This window comes from Salmo salar, chromosome ssa24, assembly GCF_905237065.1.
Source record: "Salmo salar chromosome ssa24, Ssal_v3.1, whole genome shotgun sequence".
Lineage (NCBI taxonomy): Eukaryota > Metazoa > Chordata > Actinopteri > Salmoniformes > Salmonidae > Salmo > Salmo salar.
The window spans coordinates 22737631-22756444 of record NC_059465.1 but is presented as its reverse complement, the minus strand read 5'-3'; the positions used below and the strand labels follow the sequence as shown (position 1 = coordinate 22756444).

Here is an 18814-nt window from a genome sequence, read left to right as displayed (position 1 = left end):
AACTGAAAGGTTGCAAGATTGAATCTCCGAACAGATAAGGTAAAAGTCTGTCATTCTGCCCCTGAACAAGGCAGTTAACCCACGATTCCAAGGCCATCATCGAAAATAAGAATTTGTTCTTAACTGACTTGCCTAGTTAAATAAAGGTAAAAAAAAAGGCTAAATAAAACAAATTAAATGATTTCCATGAGGAACAAGAAAGCAAAGTTGCCTGACTACTCAACACTTCAAAAGGACAAGGTTCAAAAGATCAGAACGTAAATAAACAACAAAATTTACTTGTACTATTTTTGGTACTACCTTTAGAGATGTCGGCCTACACCATTGGGAGTCATACAGACTCATATACTATAATAGTAGGAATGGGGAGGTAGGGGATAGCTCACTAAGACCCAATGTTTCGCTAACTCAGCTGCTGTGCTCTGAGAGCCGAGGGCACACGGAATAAAAGATTGTTCTTTTCCCTGTCAGTCACATTAAAGGCAGTTCATGGAAATGGAGATTTGACACATACAAGCATCTTGGCCACAGGACAAATCCCCGGGAGCAGGGGTGGAGATCCCTTCAGTAGTCCACCATTGCTCTCTAATTACAGATCCGCTAGGGAATTACTGGCCGCTTATCTCCGCACGGACATCCTCCCTACAGAGATTGGACTGATAAAACTAGCCTGTCCTCCATTCTATCCCTCACTAGAAAGAGAAAGGGATGAGAGGAACAGAAAAATAGAGGGTGTGTTGGGGGAGCTGATGGACAGATCAAAGAGGTCACGAGAGAAGGAGAGCGAAGGAGAAAGGGAGGCAAAAGACGATAGGACAGCTAGGGCAGTGTTGCTTTTACACGCTCTGAGATTAAGCTTCCCTTTCTGTTAGATGCCTAAGGAAACACATTCTGTCACGCTGCCTTTCAAGAGTTGGAATTAAGAGGGTTAGGAATGCAGTGGAACAAACAAATACACACAACCAACCGCGCACGCACACACACACACACACACACAGTTTGCAGTACTTACTAAATGTTTACATTAAAGGACTGCAATTGTGTAAAATGGGATGAAAACAGTCATGGCTCACATTAAATAGACTACAGTAATTAACATTGTCACTGTTGCATCACTGTGGTAAAATCCCTCTCTTACTCAAAGGGACCGCTAACCGAGTAGGACAGTAGTTTCTGAAGATATACACAATGTTGAACAGACCTGTTTGGGGCTCTGCAGCACTTCCTGTGTGGTTGCCGTGGCGAGGATGGCCCTGTTGCTTCCTGGGCTGAGCTGCAGGGACAGAGCCAGGCCAGTGACCAGCTGCACCCCCAGCTCTGTGATGGTCACTTTGTCATCTACCACCGTCACAGTCTTCTCTGCCAGGATGGAGTCAGACAGGGGGGACAGCACCTGGGCCAGTACACACGAGAGAGAGAGAGAGAGAGAGAGAGAGAGAGAGAGAGAGAGAGAGAGAGAGAGAGAGACCTTGCGATCCAGATTATGGGCGGGACATGAAAAGTATTCTCTTTGAAAGAAACAAGTTACTTGTGAGGACAAATTATTTACCCAAACATCATCAAACCTGAACTCTTGATATACAGGGGATGTGAGGTGAGCTGATCTTTCAACACATTTCATTAGATACAGTGCATTCAGAAAGTATTCAGACCCCTTCCCTTTTTCCACATTTTGTTACGTTACAGCCTTATTCTAAAAATATATATTTTTAATTGCATCAATCTACACACAATAACCCATAATGACAAAGCGAAAACAGGTTTTTTGAACTTTTGTAACAAATGTATTAGAAATAAAAACCAGAAATACCTTATTTATATAAGTATTCAGACCCTTTCCTATGACACTTGAATTTGAGCTCAGGTGCATCCTGTTTCCATTGATCATCCTTGATAACTTTCAAGAACTTGTTTATAGTCCACCTGTGGTAAATTCAATTGATTGGACATGATTTGGAAAGGCACACACCTCTCTATGTAAGGTCCCACGGTTGACAGTGCATGTCAGAGCAAAAACCAAGCCATGAGGTTGGAGGAATTGTCTGTAATGCTCAGAGACAGGATTGTGTCGAGGCACAGATCTGGGGAAGGGTACCAAAAAATGTCTGCAGCATTGAAGGTCCCCAAGAACACAGTGGCCTTCATCATTATTAAATGGAAGAAGTTTGGAACCACCAAGACTCTTTCTAGAACTGGCCACTTTACCAAACTGAACAATAGGGGAGAAGGGCCTTCGTCAGGGAGGTGACCAAGAACACGATGGTCACTCTGTCAGAGCTCCAGAGTTCCTCTGTGGAGATGGGAGAACCTTCCAGAAGGACAACCATCTCTGCAGCACTCCACCAATCAGGCCTTTGTGGTAGAGTGGCCAGATGGAAGCCACTCCTCAGTAAAAGGCACATGACAGTCCGTTTGGAGTTTGCCAAAAGGCACCTAAAGGACAAATTCTCTGGTCAAATTCTCTGGTCTGATGAAACCAAGATTGAACTCTTCGGCCTGAATGCCAAGCGTCACGTCTGGAGAAAACCTGGCATATCCCTACGGTGAAGCATGGTGGTGGCAGCATCATGCTTTGGGGATGTTTTTCAGCAGCAGGGACTGGGAGACTACTCAGGATCGAGGGAAAGATAAACGGAGCAAAGTACAGAGAGATCCTTGATGAAAACCTGCTTCAGAGTGCTCAGGACCTCAGACTGGGGGTGAAGGTTCACCATCTAACAGAACAACGACCCTAAGCACACAGCCAAGACAACGCAGGTGTGGCTTCGGGACAAGTCTCTAAATGTCCTTGAATGGTCCAGCCAGGACTTGATCGAACATCTCTGGAGAGACCTGAAGATAGCGGTGCAGCAATACTCTCCATCCAACCAGACAGAGCTTGAGAGGATATGCAGAAACTCCTCAAATACAGGTGTGCCAAGCTTGTAGTGTCATACCCAACAAGACTCAAGGCTGTAATCGCTGCCAAAGGTGCTTCAACAAAGTACTGAGTAAAGGGTCTGAATAGTTATGTAAATGTGATATTTCCGTTTTTGTATTTTGTATTTTGCAAACATTTCTAAAAACCTGTTTTTGTTTTGTCATTATGGATTATTGTGTGAGATTGATGAGTGTTTTTTTTTTTAGAATAAGGCTGTAACATAACAAAATGTAGAAAAAGTCAAGGGGTCTGAACACTTTCCGAATGCACTGTATATAAAAGGCTGGTATACCCCTGAGTATAATGCCACACACTCATTCATATGCATGTGCTCACGGCTGAGTGGACATCAAACATCACCTTCACTGTATTGTCACGCAACCACATTACCTTGTTTAGGTAGGGAGCCTGTTATTACATTATTTTAGGATGCTCTGTAAATCCTGCAGTGATTCTCAGCTCTGACCTTGATGCCTTCCAACATTATGCTGGCTTCCATTTACAATGATGAGTATATATATTTAGTTATTGGTCAGTAATTGGGGTGACCTGAACAAGCCCTTCCAGTACTCACTGTCAGGTGTTTGTTCATAAAACGTTCATCAAATGTTGATGTGGACAGAAAACCACCATCATACACACGGAGGTAGGCAAGGACCAATCAAGTACTAATTTCAGCTGTTAATGGAATTTTCCTGGTAATCTAATTAGTGCAAATCTAATTTCATTAATGTCATTTTGAAAATAAATGAGATCTTTCACAGAAACCCATTACCAGCTCTCTGTGAGGTAGTCGGTGTGACAGACAAACAGAAAGTTATTCACAGTTTTGTCTCATCTCGTGCTGTTTTCCGCTGTTGGGCTGGAGGGTGTTTTCCTCTGTGCCCAGCCTAACGGGAGGCGGGAGCCAGGGGACGGGTATGGATGAGTGTGGAGACGAGGGCACGTCTGCCTGCAGACAGATGGATGAGTCCACACTGTCAGGCTGCTGATCAGTCTCACACAGACGTCATTAACTGACTGCTATTTATCCAGTTAGCCAGCGGAGGCTGACAAATGAAGGGGCCCTGCTAGTGAGAGATGACATCCTTCCTTTCTGCACCAGGGTGAGGCCCCATTTACTGTCACCACAGCCTAAAGCTGGGGACATGGGACCACTGATAACAACCTGCCTGGCTGACTGTACAAGGTGATAAGGAAAATGTTGGTGAAACACAAATATAGATATAGAACTATCTTAAGGTATTTTTCAGCCCTATTATTAAAACAGAGGGATGTTTTACGGTTATATTTTCAAATTCCTTCCACCCCCCCTCACCCCTAACTCACTTGCACTGTTCATTTTTGCTTTGCCGTTGAATGGAAAATGCTGATTATAACACACATGCACAGATATACCGCATACCTGGATGGTGGTCATCCCCATGTCCAGTCCCACCAGTATACGTCTGTCCTGTAGCTTAGCTATCTGGGGGTTCTCCACCTTCAGGAAGTCCCACACCAGCCCAGTGATGTCCACCTGCCAGTCACTGCCTAGCATGAAGGCAAGCTGACCACGTGGGTTGGTGGATTCGGCCACAAAGTGTGTCAAAACTCGAACCATGGCATTCTGGTACTGTAACGTGCAGCTCCTCCCTCTCCGGTCTTCATCATCCTCATCATCACTGTCCCGCGCAGACCTGCCATCACAAACAGAGGCAGTCGTATAACATGAAAGCCTAAACTAATCCCAACACTGGACATGTCTAAGATGAACATATTAAGTGTAACATGAACATCAAACACCCACCCACTGACAGCAAATCCTGTTCAAGTTGCTATAGGCAGGCAACCAGTCATCTTCTCAAAGAATGGACTGTGTCTCAATGAGAATATTTCTTGCAATGTGAAAACAAGGCTTACAAGGTTACAATGTTGCTTTCGTGGAATTCACCTGTAAGTTGCTTTAAACAAGTAATTGTATGTCATGATACACAGCACACTTCTAGTGAGATAAATAATCTCAGCAAAAAAATCCCTTTTTCAGGACACTGTCTTTCAAAGATAATTAGGAAAAATCAAAATAACTTCACAGATGTTCATTGTAAAGGGTTTAAACACTGTTTCCCATGCTTGTTCAATGAACCATAAACAATTAATGAACATGCACCTGTGGAACGGTCGTTAATTACAGACGGTAGTCAGTTATGAAAACTTAGGACTCTAAAGAGGCCTTTCTACTGACTCTGAAAAAGACCAAAAGAAAGATGCCCAGGGTCCCTGCTCATCTGCATGAACGTGCCTTAGGCATGCTGCAAGGAGGCATGAAGACTGCAGATGTGGCCAGGGCAATAAATTGCAATGTCCGTACTGTGAGACACCTAAAACGGCGCTACAGGGAGACAGGACGGACAGCTGACCGTCCTCGCAGTGGGAGACCACGTGTAACAACACCTGCACAGGATCGGTACATCCGAACATCACACCTGCAGGACAGGTACAGGATGACAACAACAACTGCCCGAGTTACACCAGGAACGCACAATCCCTCCATCAGTGCTCAGACTGTCCGCAATAGGCTGAGAGAGGCTGGACTGAGGGCTTGTAGGCCTGTTGTAAGGCAGGTCCTCACCAGACATCACCGGCAACAACGTCGCATATGGGCACAAACCCACTGTTGCTGGACCAGACAGGACTGGCAAAAAGTGCTCTTCACTGATTAGTCGCGGTTTTGTCTCACCAGGGGTGATGGTCGGATCCGTGTTTATCGTCGAAGGAATGAGCGTTACACCGAGGCCTGTACTCTGGAGAGGATCGATTTGGAGGTGGACGGTCCGTCATGGTCTGGGGATGTGTGTCACAGCATCATCGGACTGAGCTTGTTGTCATTGCAGGCAATCTCAAAGCTGTGCATTACAGGAAGGGTACCCTGATGTGGTACCCTTCCTGCAGGCTCATCCTGACATGACCCTCCAGCATGACAATGCCACCAGCCATACTGCTCGTTCTGTGCGTGGTTTCCTGCAAGACAGGAATGTCAGTGTTCTGCCATGGCCAGCGAAGAGCCTGGATCTCAATCCCATTGAGCACATCTGGGACCTGTTGGATTGGAGGGTGAGGGCTAGTGCCATTCCCCCCAGAGATGTCTGGGAACTTGCAGGTGCCTTGGTGTTAGAGTGGGGTAACATCTCACAGCAAGAATGTGATTCGTCAACAGTGTAATAATCACAGGGCTTCGCCTGTCCTGCTGCCTCATCACCTATCACCTTATGTCTGGCCATAAACACACACACACATGCACGGACACACACATGCACGCAAACACACATGCACACACACACAAGGTTTTATATCATGATGGGAGAGAAAAGAGTGAAAGTTATTCACTTGAAATGTTATTCCTCTCTCATTGTCTCTATTTTCCTCTCCAACACCCTTAAAAAGTATCCCTCCATGTGTGGCAGAATAGGGTCTGGCAATGAAGACGCTAGCTAAGCGTGTTAGAGATCAGCCTTGGGTAGTAGAGTTAAGGCACAGGACTTCCACTGACAAGATAAGAGGGATTTCAGGACGAGGGTTATTTCACATGCACAAGCACTCAAATCAAGGAATTAGTCTTCAGTAAGAAATAATACAGAAAGGAAAGTGAATAAAGAACTGCAAAAGCCTGTCTGCCTTTTTTACACTGTAGCGTGACATTTCCAATTTAACTGTGGTTGTGGTTCAGCTTATCTTATTTATTGACAGATTACTGTAATTTCATCCACTCATACTCTCTACAGTGAGGATCTTCCAGCTCCTAGGACCCGGGTCTGGATAGTGACTAGCTCCAGTCTAGAGGATTAGTCAGAGTATGGGCAGAGAGTGAGGATGTGATTGGGGCAGTGTGAAGATGTGATTGGGACAGTATGAGAATGTGATTGGAGCAAAGTGGGGATGTGATTGGGGCAGTGGAAGGATGTGATTGGAGCAGAGTGAGAATGTGATTGGGGCAGAGTGGGGGGATTTGATTGGGGCAGAGTGGGAGGATGTGATTGGGTCAGTATGAGGATGTGATTGGGGCAGAGTGAGGATGTGATACGGACAGTGTGAGGATGTGATTGGTGTAGAGTGAAGATGTGATTGGGGAAGAGACAGGATGTGATTGGGGCCGTGTGAGGATGTGATTGGGCAGTGTGAGGATGTGATTGGGCCAGTGTGAGGATGTGATTGGGGCAGTGTGAGGATGTGATTGGGGCAGTGTGAGGATGTGATTGGGGCAGAGTGGGGGGATTTGATTGGGGCAGAGTGGGAGGATGTGATTGGAGCAGTATGAGGATGTGATTGGAGCAGAGTGGGGATGTGATTGGGGCAGTGGAAGGATGTGATTGGTGCAAAGTGAGGATGTGATTGGGGAAGAGAGAGGATGTGATTGGGCAGTGTGAGGATGTGATTGGGGCCGTGTGAGGATGTGATTTGGCAGTGTGAGGATGGGATTGGGGTAGTAGGAGGATGAGCTTGGGGCAGAGTGGGAGGATGTGATTGGTGCAGAGTGAGGATGTGATTGGGGAAAAGTGCTCTTAATTGCTAGGCTACCAGCCGCTTATTTATTTATTTATATTTTTTACCTTTATTCATACAGGTTTTTCTCATTAAGATAACATCTCTTTTCCAAGAGAGACCTGGTCCAATAGCAGCAGGGGGAACAACGTTTCAGACAAAACAACTTACATACACAACATTAAACAAAACTATAAACACACATACAGTACAACAATTACATATTATGTTAAAAAAGACACAAAAGTCTTGACTAAAAAACAGCTGTCCTAAAGACAATTACACTCTTCTATGATATATACATCGATCAAGTGTTTAAACTCCACCAACGAAACTAGATCATCAAATTTTTAAATGTTCAGGAGAGAAATCCAGGACCACGGAGCTGAGTAACTAAAACTATTTCTACCATGACCTGTTCTAATTTTTGGTACTGTTAGAAGCAAATGAGAATGGGACCAAATTGATATTTATTTACCGACCTGATTAAAAAAGAACTGGCATTAAAATGGCATTTTACCCAATATGGCCTTATAAATCAGTGTATACCAGTGTTTAAGCCTACGCAAAGTCAATGACGACCAGCCAACAGCGCTGTAGAAATCACAATGATGTGTTAGACGTTTTTGATTTGTAATGAACCCGAGGGCTGCATGATACACTGAATCAAGTGCTCTCAGGGTAGTGGTTGAGGCCTGCATATATATAACATTACTAAAATCTAAAACCGCCAGTAATGTACATCATACCAGCTCCTTCCATGCCTCCAGAGAAAAACAAGCCTTATGCCGGTAATAAAAACCTATTCTCTGCTTGAGCTTCCTTATCAAGTTCTCTACATGCACAGTGAAGCTCAGCTTATCATCAACCCACACACCCAAATATTTGTACACTTTAACTTGCTATAGTATGTCCAGCCAATGTAGCAATGACATGACTAGTAACATGCCTGGCATTTGAAAATACCATGCATTTTGTTTTACCCAAATTTAGATCCAGCTTTAAATCATACAGATTCTGTTGTATGATGTTAAATGCTCTTTGGGCATTTTCAAAAGCTAAAGATAAACTACTATCTCTTGAATAAAGAACAGTATCATCTGCATAAAAATGAACATCCGCTGTTTCAATAAGATCCCCAATGTTGTTGATATACAACATGAACAACAATGGGCCCAAAATAGAACCTTGCGGAACACCTGAGCACACCTCTATGAACTCAGATTTACAACCATCCGCCAATACACTTTGTGTGCGATTTGATAGGTAATTTATAAACCAATCTAGAGCATGACCAGTAATTCCACAACATTTTAACCTTTGCACTAACACAGCATGGTCCACGGTGTCAATAGCCTTCGACAAATCAATAAAGACAGACACACAATGAAACTTCTTGTCAAGAGCACAGTGGATGTCATTTAAAACCTTCAATGTTGCTGAAACAGTGCTGTGGCCAGACCTAAAACCTGATTGCATTCTATTTAAGATGTTGTTTTCTTGGAAGTAGGCCTTTAGCTGCCTACTAACTAAGGACTCCAGTACCTTTGAAAATACAGAGAACTTTAATATGGGTTGATAGTTGTCAAGTAGCGAAGGATCTCCACCTTTCAGGAGAGGCAGTACAAATGCAGATTTCCATAACTTGGGGATTTCCTTAACATCAAGCGTGAGGTTAAAAATACATGTTAAGAGGGAGCAATGATGTCTGAAGCTAGGTGCAGGAAGCGGGGGTCTAGTTCATCAGGGCCAGGGGATTTCTTTCCAACAATTTCTTTCAAGGCTTTACACACTTCTGAAACAGAGAAGGATGAAAAGGAGAACCTGGTGAAGGAGTGCACAGGGGTGTCAGGTAAATTCATAGGAGGCTCAATTATACCTTTGACCTTTTCAAATAAACTGCCTGCATCAAAAAAAATGCTGATTCAAGGCTTTCAGAATAGAGGTTCTCTCAGTTACAATCTGTGTGTTTACCAACAATTGTTTGGGAAGCTGTGTATCTTTTTTACACTCCATACCTTTCACAACTTGCCAGAATTTGGATGGATTATTTAAATTATCTAAAGTAGATTTCAGGTAGTGGTCTGCTTTCAATTTACAGATCATAGCCAAACCCATATTTTGAAGGCATTTAAAAGCCATCCAATAATCTGCCGAAGCAGTCCCTCTTGCTTTAGCCCACATAGCATTTTGTTCCCTTATGATTTTAGTAAGTTCCTTAGTAAACGAAGGGTTCTCTCTGCCTTTAATCCAGATTTTTTTAACGGGGCATGCCTATTGCATACATCCTGGAATGCGTTGTGGAAGTAAGAAAAGGGTAGTTCAACATCAGGGATTAATTCCATTCTATTCCATTCAATGCTAGATATATCAAAATATCAAACTGCTTCCTGTTTCTTTTCGTAATGACACGTGGAGATTTCTTAGGAATTTTACCATCTCTCACACAGGCAATAGCACAGTGATCACTTATGTCATTTGCAAAAATACCAGAAGCATTAAAACGATGAGGAGTATTGGTTAAGATCAAATCAATCAAAGAGGATTTCAGAGGATATTTTATATTCAACCTAGTTATACTGTTGACAATCTGAGTGAGATTATAGGTATTGCATAGAATTTTGAGTTGATCAGAGCTAGATGTTAACCAGTCCTGATTCAGATCACCCATCAGGACAAACTCAGAGTTGACATGCTGTGATAACAATTCGAAAATACAATCCAGAGAGCCAACAGTAGCAGATTGAGGTCTACAACAACAAGATACAACAATATTTGAAGATGAGCCAAGGTTTAGGTTCAAAGACAGATATTGAAATTGCTTAGGTTTAGTAACAGAAGTCAGAATGACCACCGAGAACTTGTCTTTTACGTAAACAGCAACACCACCCTTAGATTTACGATCTATACGAAAAACAGTGTAACCATTTATGCCAATATTTTTGCCTGTAATGGATTTTTGGAGCCAGGTTTCAGAAAGCATAAATACATCATGGTCGGCAGTTTTATCCATATATTCACAAAATCAAGCTTCGGCAGAAGACTTCTTGCATTCATATGCAAAAACTTCAGTCCACTCTGACTACTTAATTCGGCAGGGGTAAGACTGTCAGGACCTGGGTTAGATTGCACATTTCCAGACAATAGAAGCAGCAAGATAATGGCAAGTCTAGGTCGATGGTTACAACATTTGGATTTACAGAGAGCACTTGAACGAGAATCCATAGTCACCAGAGTCTTTAACGTAACATATTTCAGAAGATGTGTAAAGTCCAGAGACATGGTTAAGTACCAAGAGAACAGTCCTGACATGTGAGCGCAAGAGTCCGATTTCTCCCATATTGTTTGGGAGAAATGTGCATAGTTCTCACATGCATTCTGGAGCAAGTGTGGGGTTTCTCACAAAACTCGAGGGAGAAACAGTCATATATTTCCTCATTCACAGAGCAACGGGCTCTAAAAGTATTGCCTACATTATAAAAGCCAAGGGTAGACAACAGCAAAATGAACAACAGCAACATGTTTGTTTATTGCCCTAAGAGTCACTAATCAACTAGTCCAACCACAGATCAATAAAAAGTCAGTGATGTCTGCATATGATGTAGACGAGCAAAGCTATGGGGAGAGAGAGAGTGGTGAGTACACCTGTACCAGAATGGGAGAGACAGACCAGGGCAGGCGGGGAGCAGGCAGGCAGACAGGCAGAGAGATCAGTTCTCTGGCAGAGAGATCAGTTCTCCCCCCGGGGAGAGGGCCAGGGGCAGAAATCCCAGGGGGGACGGGGGGGACACGACCCCCCCATCTTGGGAAAAATATGATTTGTCCCCCCCAATATATCACTGAAACATAACTATGTAATTTAAATAATATTAATAATACGCAATGAAAGCAATTGTGCTGATTATAGACACTTAATAGCGCGTTTTTAAGTTTCAAAAGATTGCGACCCCCCCGCCCTTTGCCTCACAATGGTTTGATCCACTGCCAGTTCCTTAGTTTGCACGTAACTGCCGTGAGGTTCATCCAGTCAATCGCGCACACACACACTAGCTGAATATGCAGAGCTAGCGCGCAAATATTAACTATTAAGCTAGCTAGTACCTATTCCATTTATGTGGCGTCGTCAAAGATGGAATCAGCATGCAGATGATGTAAGTTAGTGCTTCAAAGTCCCTGTGATAAGGTTAGCGATAAACTGAAGTCCAAACTGAACAGAACTACACTCTCTTCTACCATTGTCTTAAATATATTTAATGGTCTCATTGCAAAAGCTAAATTGTCACAAGGGAACTTTTATTTATTTATTTTATTTCACCTTTATTTAACCCGGGTAGCAAAGATTATAGCAAACACCACTGAAACTGAATTGGTGCTCGCTAGCTTTGCAAATTCAGCTATTGTTGGAAGCCAGCCAATATGAAACAAACTATTCAAATTACAAAAGGTTGCAGCATATGTTGTGTAAATGGTGAACTCATACAGCTGTCAACTCTTGTCATTTTAATCCGTTTCACATTTGCTAGCTACCTTTTAGATCGAAGCCCAAATAGAATGATTGAAGATGATAGAAGCCCATCTCCTACTGTAAATAACCTACACACTGTGTGTGTAGCCAGCCAGCCAGCCAGGTAGAAAAATGGCAGAAAAATAAAAGACGGACATCAGAGTATTTTTCAATACACCAAAACGCATAGTAAGAACCCTAGTAGCCTAATATCTCAAAGACTAGTTGATAAAATGTTCATAAGAAAGAAATGAAATTGTAATGGAAATGTTTCACAATGATGTCATTAGGCAGAGCAGGCAACAGATGGCACACAGACAGCAGAGTTGGGGACAGATATGCAGGGACAGACTGGCAGAGACAGGGAGTCTCAGGTAAGTTTGTTGAGTCTTTGTTTGGCAACATTATGAAAGGTTCTCAATTTTGACTTGTAAAATAGGAACATAATTGGAAAATGCCATGGATACCCCCACTCTCAACTTAAACTGGTGACTGAACTAAGATTTGTTAAAGGCAATGGTATTGCTGTTGTGATTAGTTGTGTAGTTTTGGGTACCGGTAGTTAGGAGTACGGCAAACACCTTATTTCTTTGGTTCCTCAATATACATTTACCATATTACAATGTAGACTATGTGTTACAGCACTACTTTTGGTGTCCCCCTCAGGAATTGCTCTTGAGAAAATTTCATGTAATTGTCCCCTCCAAAGTGGATATCAGATTTTCGCCCCTGGAGAGAGCGTGTCAAAATTGTAATGTCGAAAGAGGACATTTAGTGACATTGTTTTGGCAAGGTCAGCATTTGAGGACAACATACACTCACTTATATTATAAGAAACATGCAGATGTTCTTAAAACAGAACATAAGAACCCTTCACAAACGCAACCCGGTCCCGGAACAAAGGAAACATTGCCATGAGAAAATCATCATGACATGTTGCACATCCCTCACAGAGAGCACACTTGTATCCCTGAGCGAGGGGAAGTAATTCATGTGCCTGCCTGTAAACACTTATCTTGTCCATGTTTTGATGGGGGCTGCTGGGAGGGGGAGGCAAACCCCGCAAATGCAAGACTGTGGAGCTAGCATTCTGGCAAGCACCCCACTCCCAGGCCTGGACACACATAATCTGGATCCCAATGGTCTCTCTCTCGGTCTCTCTCTCTCTCTCTGTCTCTCTCTCTCTCTGTCTCTCTCTCTCTCGGTCTCTCTCTCTCTCGGTCTCTCTCTCTCTCGGTCTCTCTCTCTCTCGGTCTCTCTCTCTCGGTCTCTCTCTCTCTCGGTCTCTCTCTCTCTCTCTCTCTCTCTCTCTCTCTCTCTCTCTCTCTTTCTCTCTCTCTCTCTTGTCTGTGTGGCTCACTTAGCAGCCTATCTGACGGAGGCAGGTCCCTTCTCTTGGTATTGAGGCTCTGAATGGGCCCGTGCTCTGTGGGTTCCTTGGACTGTGGACGGGTGCCCGGTGCCCGCTCTCGTCACCAGTTACCCTGCTACTTTGCAAGGTTACGCCTGTTATTCCCTGATAAACAAAGATGAGAGGAGGACAGGGAGGAAACAAACTCCCAGCGGTCTGTCAGCTTCCATGCCAGACCAGACACACTCATCAACAAGGACAACAGAAATGGACTGTCCCTGCTGATAGGGGCATTCCAACACACAATAGGAAAACAACATAACACAACAAGCCCCCACAAATCCAAACTATATGCCTCTCAGCTCAGTCAGTGAAAATGTTGAATAAGATAACAGCTAATTATAAAGGAGCCAGACACCTTCATGTCCAGGCTGGCAGGTGAGAGAGGGAACTCAAACCAGGTCCAATAGTGAACATGTCCAGTACTAATTATAGTAGGTTGACCTGATGTCTGCTCCCTCCATTGATGGGTGTCAAAGAGTGTGAGGCCAGCAGAATGGTGGGTAAGGTGCTATTGGAGACGAGGCCTCAGCCCCGGGGGGGGGGGAGATGGATGACCTTCAGACAGCTCTAATAATGTCAGGCCCTGCAGTGAGCCAGAAGGAACCAGTAGCAACCATGGTAGTTGTGTCCAACACAACACAGCCCTCATTACCCTGTGTGAGCCCACCATGACAGCAATCCAATACAGTCAGTGTGATCAGGGCTCCCTCTGTACACAATACTATGCACAGGAGAATATACTTAATACAGAGCGGCAAGAGGCACTGGTACAGGGTCATTCAATTAAAACATTTCCGCCTAAATAGACATACTCAAACATAATCCTTTTTTATGATGGCTATAAAAAATAACAGGTAATGTTGCATAGCTTTAGAAAGCTTGGGAACTCACCTTTCTGGTATTTTTTAAATAAATTGCTGAGGTGTACTAACATTTGAGGACACAAGCTCAAGCATGTTTTTTTCCTATTCAACAAAAGTTTGGCAATAAGGCTTGAAATTACTGAAATGCTTTCTAAATATAGTAACAATCAAATTATAAACGACTTTGTAACGCCCTGGCCATAGAGAGGGGTTTTTGTTCTTTATTTTGGTTAGGCCAGGGTGTTACATTGGGTGGGCGTTCTATGTTCCTTTTTCTATGTTTTTGTATTTCTTTGTTTTGGGCCGTGTGTGGCTCCCAATCTGGCACAGCAGAAGCTCGTTGTTGCTGATTGGGAGTCACACATAAGGAGCATGTTTTTCCTTTGGGTTTTGTGGGTAATTGTTTCTGTTTTGAGTATTTTCCTAACAGGACTGTTTTTCTGTCGTTTTTGTTCATTTTTGTAGTGTTCTCTTGTTTTTTAATTAAAATTCTAATGATGAACACATCCTCTGCTGCACCTTGGTCTACTTCCACAGACAGCCGTTACAGACTTACAATAAAATGTCACATTTCTTATAACTGTAAAATAAATATGATCATACTTGGTGACAGTACAATATTGGCACTATTTCATATAACTATTGACAGCTAATTTTCTCCTAAGCGTCCACTGAGCGGTACAAAGACAACATTAAAATGTGTGCAAACCCCTTGCAACTACAGCTTTAAGCACGTGATCAAGAGAAAGTGATCTTATTTAAATTATATGAAATGATTGAATATTTTTTTCATGATGAGAGCTCTAAATCCAGCTGAGAATATCCCAGTGAGATGAAACCACAATGTCTGGACTCGCTAGACGGTCACCGTTCATTTGCTGTTTCTCAAGCTGAGCTCACTCGCTCAGCGGAAGAGATAATTGATTCTTTGTCTGGATAGGCCAGAAAACATGACACGTCACTCCCTATGCAAATGTAGGGTCTGAAACCTCACACTTCAATTCAGCTCCTCTTAGAGAGTGGAAACAGGGAGCAAACAGATGGGACTTTTTGGCATCCCCATATGGGGACTTAATAACTAAAATGTTTTAAATTGATGTCAACTTGGACACAAATTATGTATTTGTCAATAGCACACAACAAGATCCTGTACTGCCAGAAAATCATGTTGGCTGGAGACAAATATGGCAGGCATTTATATATTAATAGTGTTCATACCAAAGTGCAGAACAAGGTATCTTATGTCTACGATAAGGGCTGTTGTGCATGCTCTTTCAATCATCCCCATTTCCCATGTTCTGTCCACTTACCTGGCTAGGACTGCATGGGTGAAGAAGAGCCTATGTGATTCTATGGAAGGGGAAGAAGGACACATACCTTTGGCTGCTTGCCATGATGGGCACCCTCCATCCCTTGATCTGGCTGAGCTCTGTGTCAGACACCTCGATCTGGAGGGGCAGCCGTGGGATCCACACGTTCATCTCCAGCTGAGCACTCAGGTAGCTGTAGGTGAAGTTCACCATCATCCCCACCTTGCCCTTCATCTCCTTCCCATTCACAAACACATAGTCACACCTGTCTGACACCTGGACAGGAATAGGAGAGGAGGGGGAGAGAAGCATGTGTAAGTATCACAAGGAGATACCCAGACAAAGCAGCACCATCAGGACCAGCCAAACCCAACTCAACGGACAATGCTGGCACACACACTTTCCAAACTGTGCTGTACTGTACTGTACTGTAGGATGTATTTTATCTTGACCCTTACAGAATGAGATACACTATAGGCCAGATAAAGTGTTGTGTTCCGCCGCATTATTTATTGCCATCCCCACTATTTATTCCCAACTACAAAAGGAGAGAAGAGGGCAGGGGCACATCTTTGAATGTGTGGATAGAGGGTTGCAATGCAGCCCCCTAGATTACCTAGATATGCCCAGGGGCTAAATGCAGCACCAATAGATGGCAGCAGAGAGAGGAAGGCAGGTCTCCGCTGATAACATGACAAACTCAAAATCCTCTGTTTCACAAATGGCCTTTTAGAGGAAATCACCGGGCTTCACAGCTCCTCATTGCTTTAGCTGGCTGACCTTGCTCCTTCACTAGCAACTACTCTTTGATCCACACCCAGCCTCTCTCTCTTAAAGCCCTATGATGTAGCCATGTTAGCACCACAAATACACACAAAACCTCAAAGGGCCTTCAGAGGGGTGGCCAGCAGCTACAGGAGTGCATCGAACACACAAACATCGGAATTTGACACCCCCCCCCCCCACACACACCTGCCCAGCCACAAACATACACACACTCATACAATTCTAAAAGCATACAGAGTAGGGAATTTATCTATTTTGAAAGCAGGTATTTTGAGAAAGCTCCCGTTAGCAGTTTACTACTTCAATGAGATGAATTGAGATGACATCATAAAATATATTTTCCCATTTCCAAGTTGCTTCTTTATTGTCAGATATAAGAGATGAGTAAGCAATCATCATTCACAGAACATACAGTGTGTCTTCAAGGAAAAGGGATTGTGTGACAGATACCCAGCTCTTCCTGAACTCTCCTCTCCCTGCATCACTGCTCGTCTGAGGCAGCTTTAGAACCCCAGACTCCCACCTGCTCAACGCTCCATGTCTCCTGTTGTTGCTCATGTCCTTCCCTCACTTTCACCAAACACAAGCCTTTCTGTGTTTCAAGCCTTTGTTATTTTCTCTCCCTGACATGAATCCTTCTAAGGAGGTCTGGAGTACACTGTAGGGCAGCCCAAGGGCTACAGTCAACTATCAGAGCTCCCTTCAACCTCTGATATCAAGGACTGCTTTAGACTTCAATTCTCAAATGGATTTCTTACCACTGGATATCTTCGCTCAGCATGCTGCTGTAGTTTTCTACGTCTGCAATAGGAAGCTTTGTAAGGTGAACCCACCACACTATGTCTTATTGTTTCTTCCTGGTCTGGGGAATAGTAATTCTGTATTAAACCAATACATATTAGGACTACTATTTCTACAACTTATAATGGCACAAATAATGAAGAGGATGATGATAATGTAGTTGTTTTATTGGAAAGACTGGCAGCATTGCTGTATTGCTACTGGTTTCTAATAAAGTTATTAAAACTCTGCTTCTTCACAACAGACTGAGCAGATTCTGCTCTGTCAGAGCTTGATGTGTGAGTTTGTTTGGACTGATAAAGATGTCAAAGGAGTCCTCACTTCTTATCAGGCTCTATTGTTCTCTTCACCCTCCCTCCCACTCTCTCTCTCTCTCTCTCGGGAGTAAAGTGCCTTTGACAGACAATGTCAAAGCCATTTCCCTAGAGTTGAAACTTTACAACAGGTCTGCACAGCCCATAACAGTTGTAACATCACTGATAAACAAAATGGCACTAAGCAACATTTCTTCAAGTGCCATTCTTCAAGTGCCAAGTACCCCCCACACACAATGCAACTCTTTATGATTCACAGCAGTGCTTTGGCCGCAAAGATAATCACTGTCTGCGATATTATATTAAACCTACATCTGTCAGGGGTGAGTGTGGAGGACAGCAACATGCTCTAACAGCTTGTCTGAGTGCTGGGATTGATTCACATACAACACTATAGCACCTGACAGCCAAGGTAACTGCCTGCTGCAGCTTCTCTAATTCACAATAATCTGAGCAGAAACAATTATGGAGGACATGGTAGATAAAGTCCAGCCATCCTAATACATTACACGGGCTAACACTGGCCCCCAGTGGCACATTATCGGCCATCTTAACTCACAATCAATGCTTTAACGTACACACTCACCATCCTCCTCCTCAGTAGGCTGACACTGGAAGGCTGGTATTGTAGAAGACTGGAGGGAAGCGACCACTTCACTGTGAGTTATACAGTCTCTGTCACACTCATCCCTCAAGATATCATAAACGTCCAGGAGGATCCAGAGGCACATTAATCAGACACATTAGGCAGCTAACGGGAGAATAGTTACGGAGGACATTAAGGCTGTTGGGATCTAGCCCAGGAAATGAACGACTCGCCAGACAGATAGAATCAGTCGTAGATATGAGGGATGGGATTGGAGAAGCATGACGGTGGGCAGGCCTAGGTGTTGAATATAGGAGTTGGCTTGACAGAATCAATTAAGCAGCCCACGGTCCACATCAGCCGTGCCACTCATATCAGCACAGCACCTAGGGGCACCCGGGAATCCTCCCGTGCCCCCTCCCTGGTCGGAGGAGCCCATCCACATGGCAATAAACAGACCGGGAATCCATGTGAATCAGATCCCTCCCTTCAAAGACAAGTCCTTAAATTCATAAAAATGTATTGAGTGAAGCACCTGAAATGGCAATCTAAATTAACTCGTGCTCTTCATGAACAATGCCTTCACTTACAGTCCAGGACTGTTATTAGACATAATGTTTCAGGTCTGGGATTGAGAGTTTTATTAGTTTCACTTTCACACCAAGGCTATTGTGTTACATGTAGAATGTCCCAAACATTTTGTATCTTTCACGCTACACAGATCAGAGGTGGAGAAAACAAGAATGAGTGATGATGTTGCTTTCCTGAGAACTGGTCTATCATTTATCCTGAGTGCAG

The 18814-nt window shown here is 43.6% G+C and overlaps 1 protein-coding gene across 2 annotated transcripts in view; it reads right to left on the bottom strand.

Moving 5' to 3' along the window:
• Positions 1–18814, bottom strand: part of LOC106585532 (transmembrane protein 132C) — a 214353-nt gene that overhangs the window by 2196 nt on the left and 193343 nt on the right. For both annotated transcript variants that reach the window (XM_045706869.1, XM_014171844.2), the window contains exons 6-8: positions 15597–15805; positions 4326–4599; positions 1202–1393 (exon numbers count right to left, since the gene is read on the bottom strand). In XM_045706869.1, coding sequence (XP_045562825.1) covers positions 1202–1393; positions 4326–4599; positions 15597–15805 — 675 coding nt within the window. The remainder of the gene's footprint in view (positions 1–1201; positions 1394–4325; positions 4600–15596; positions 15806–18814) is intronic.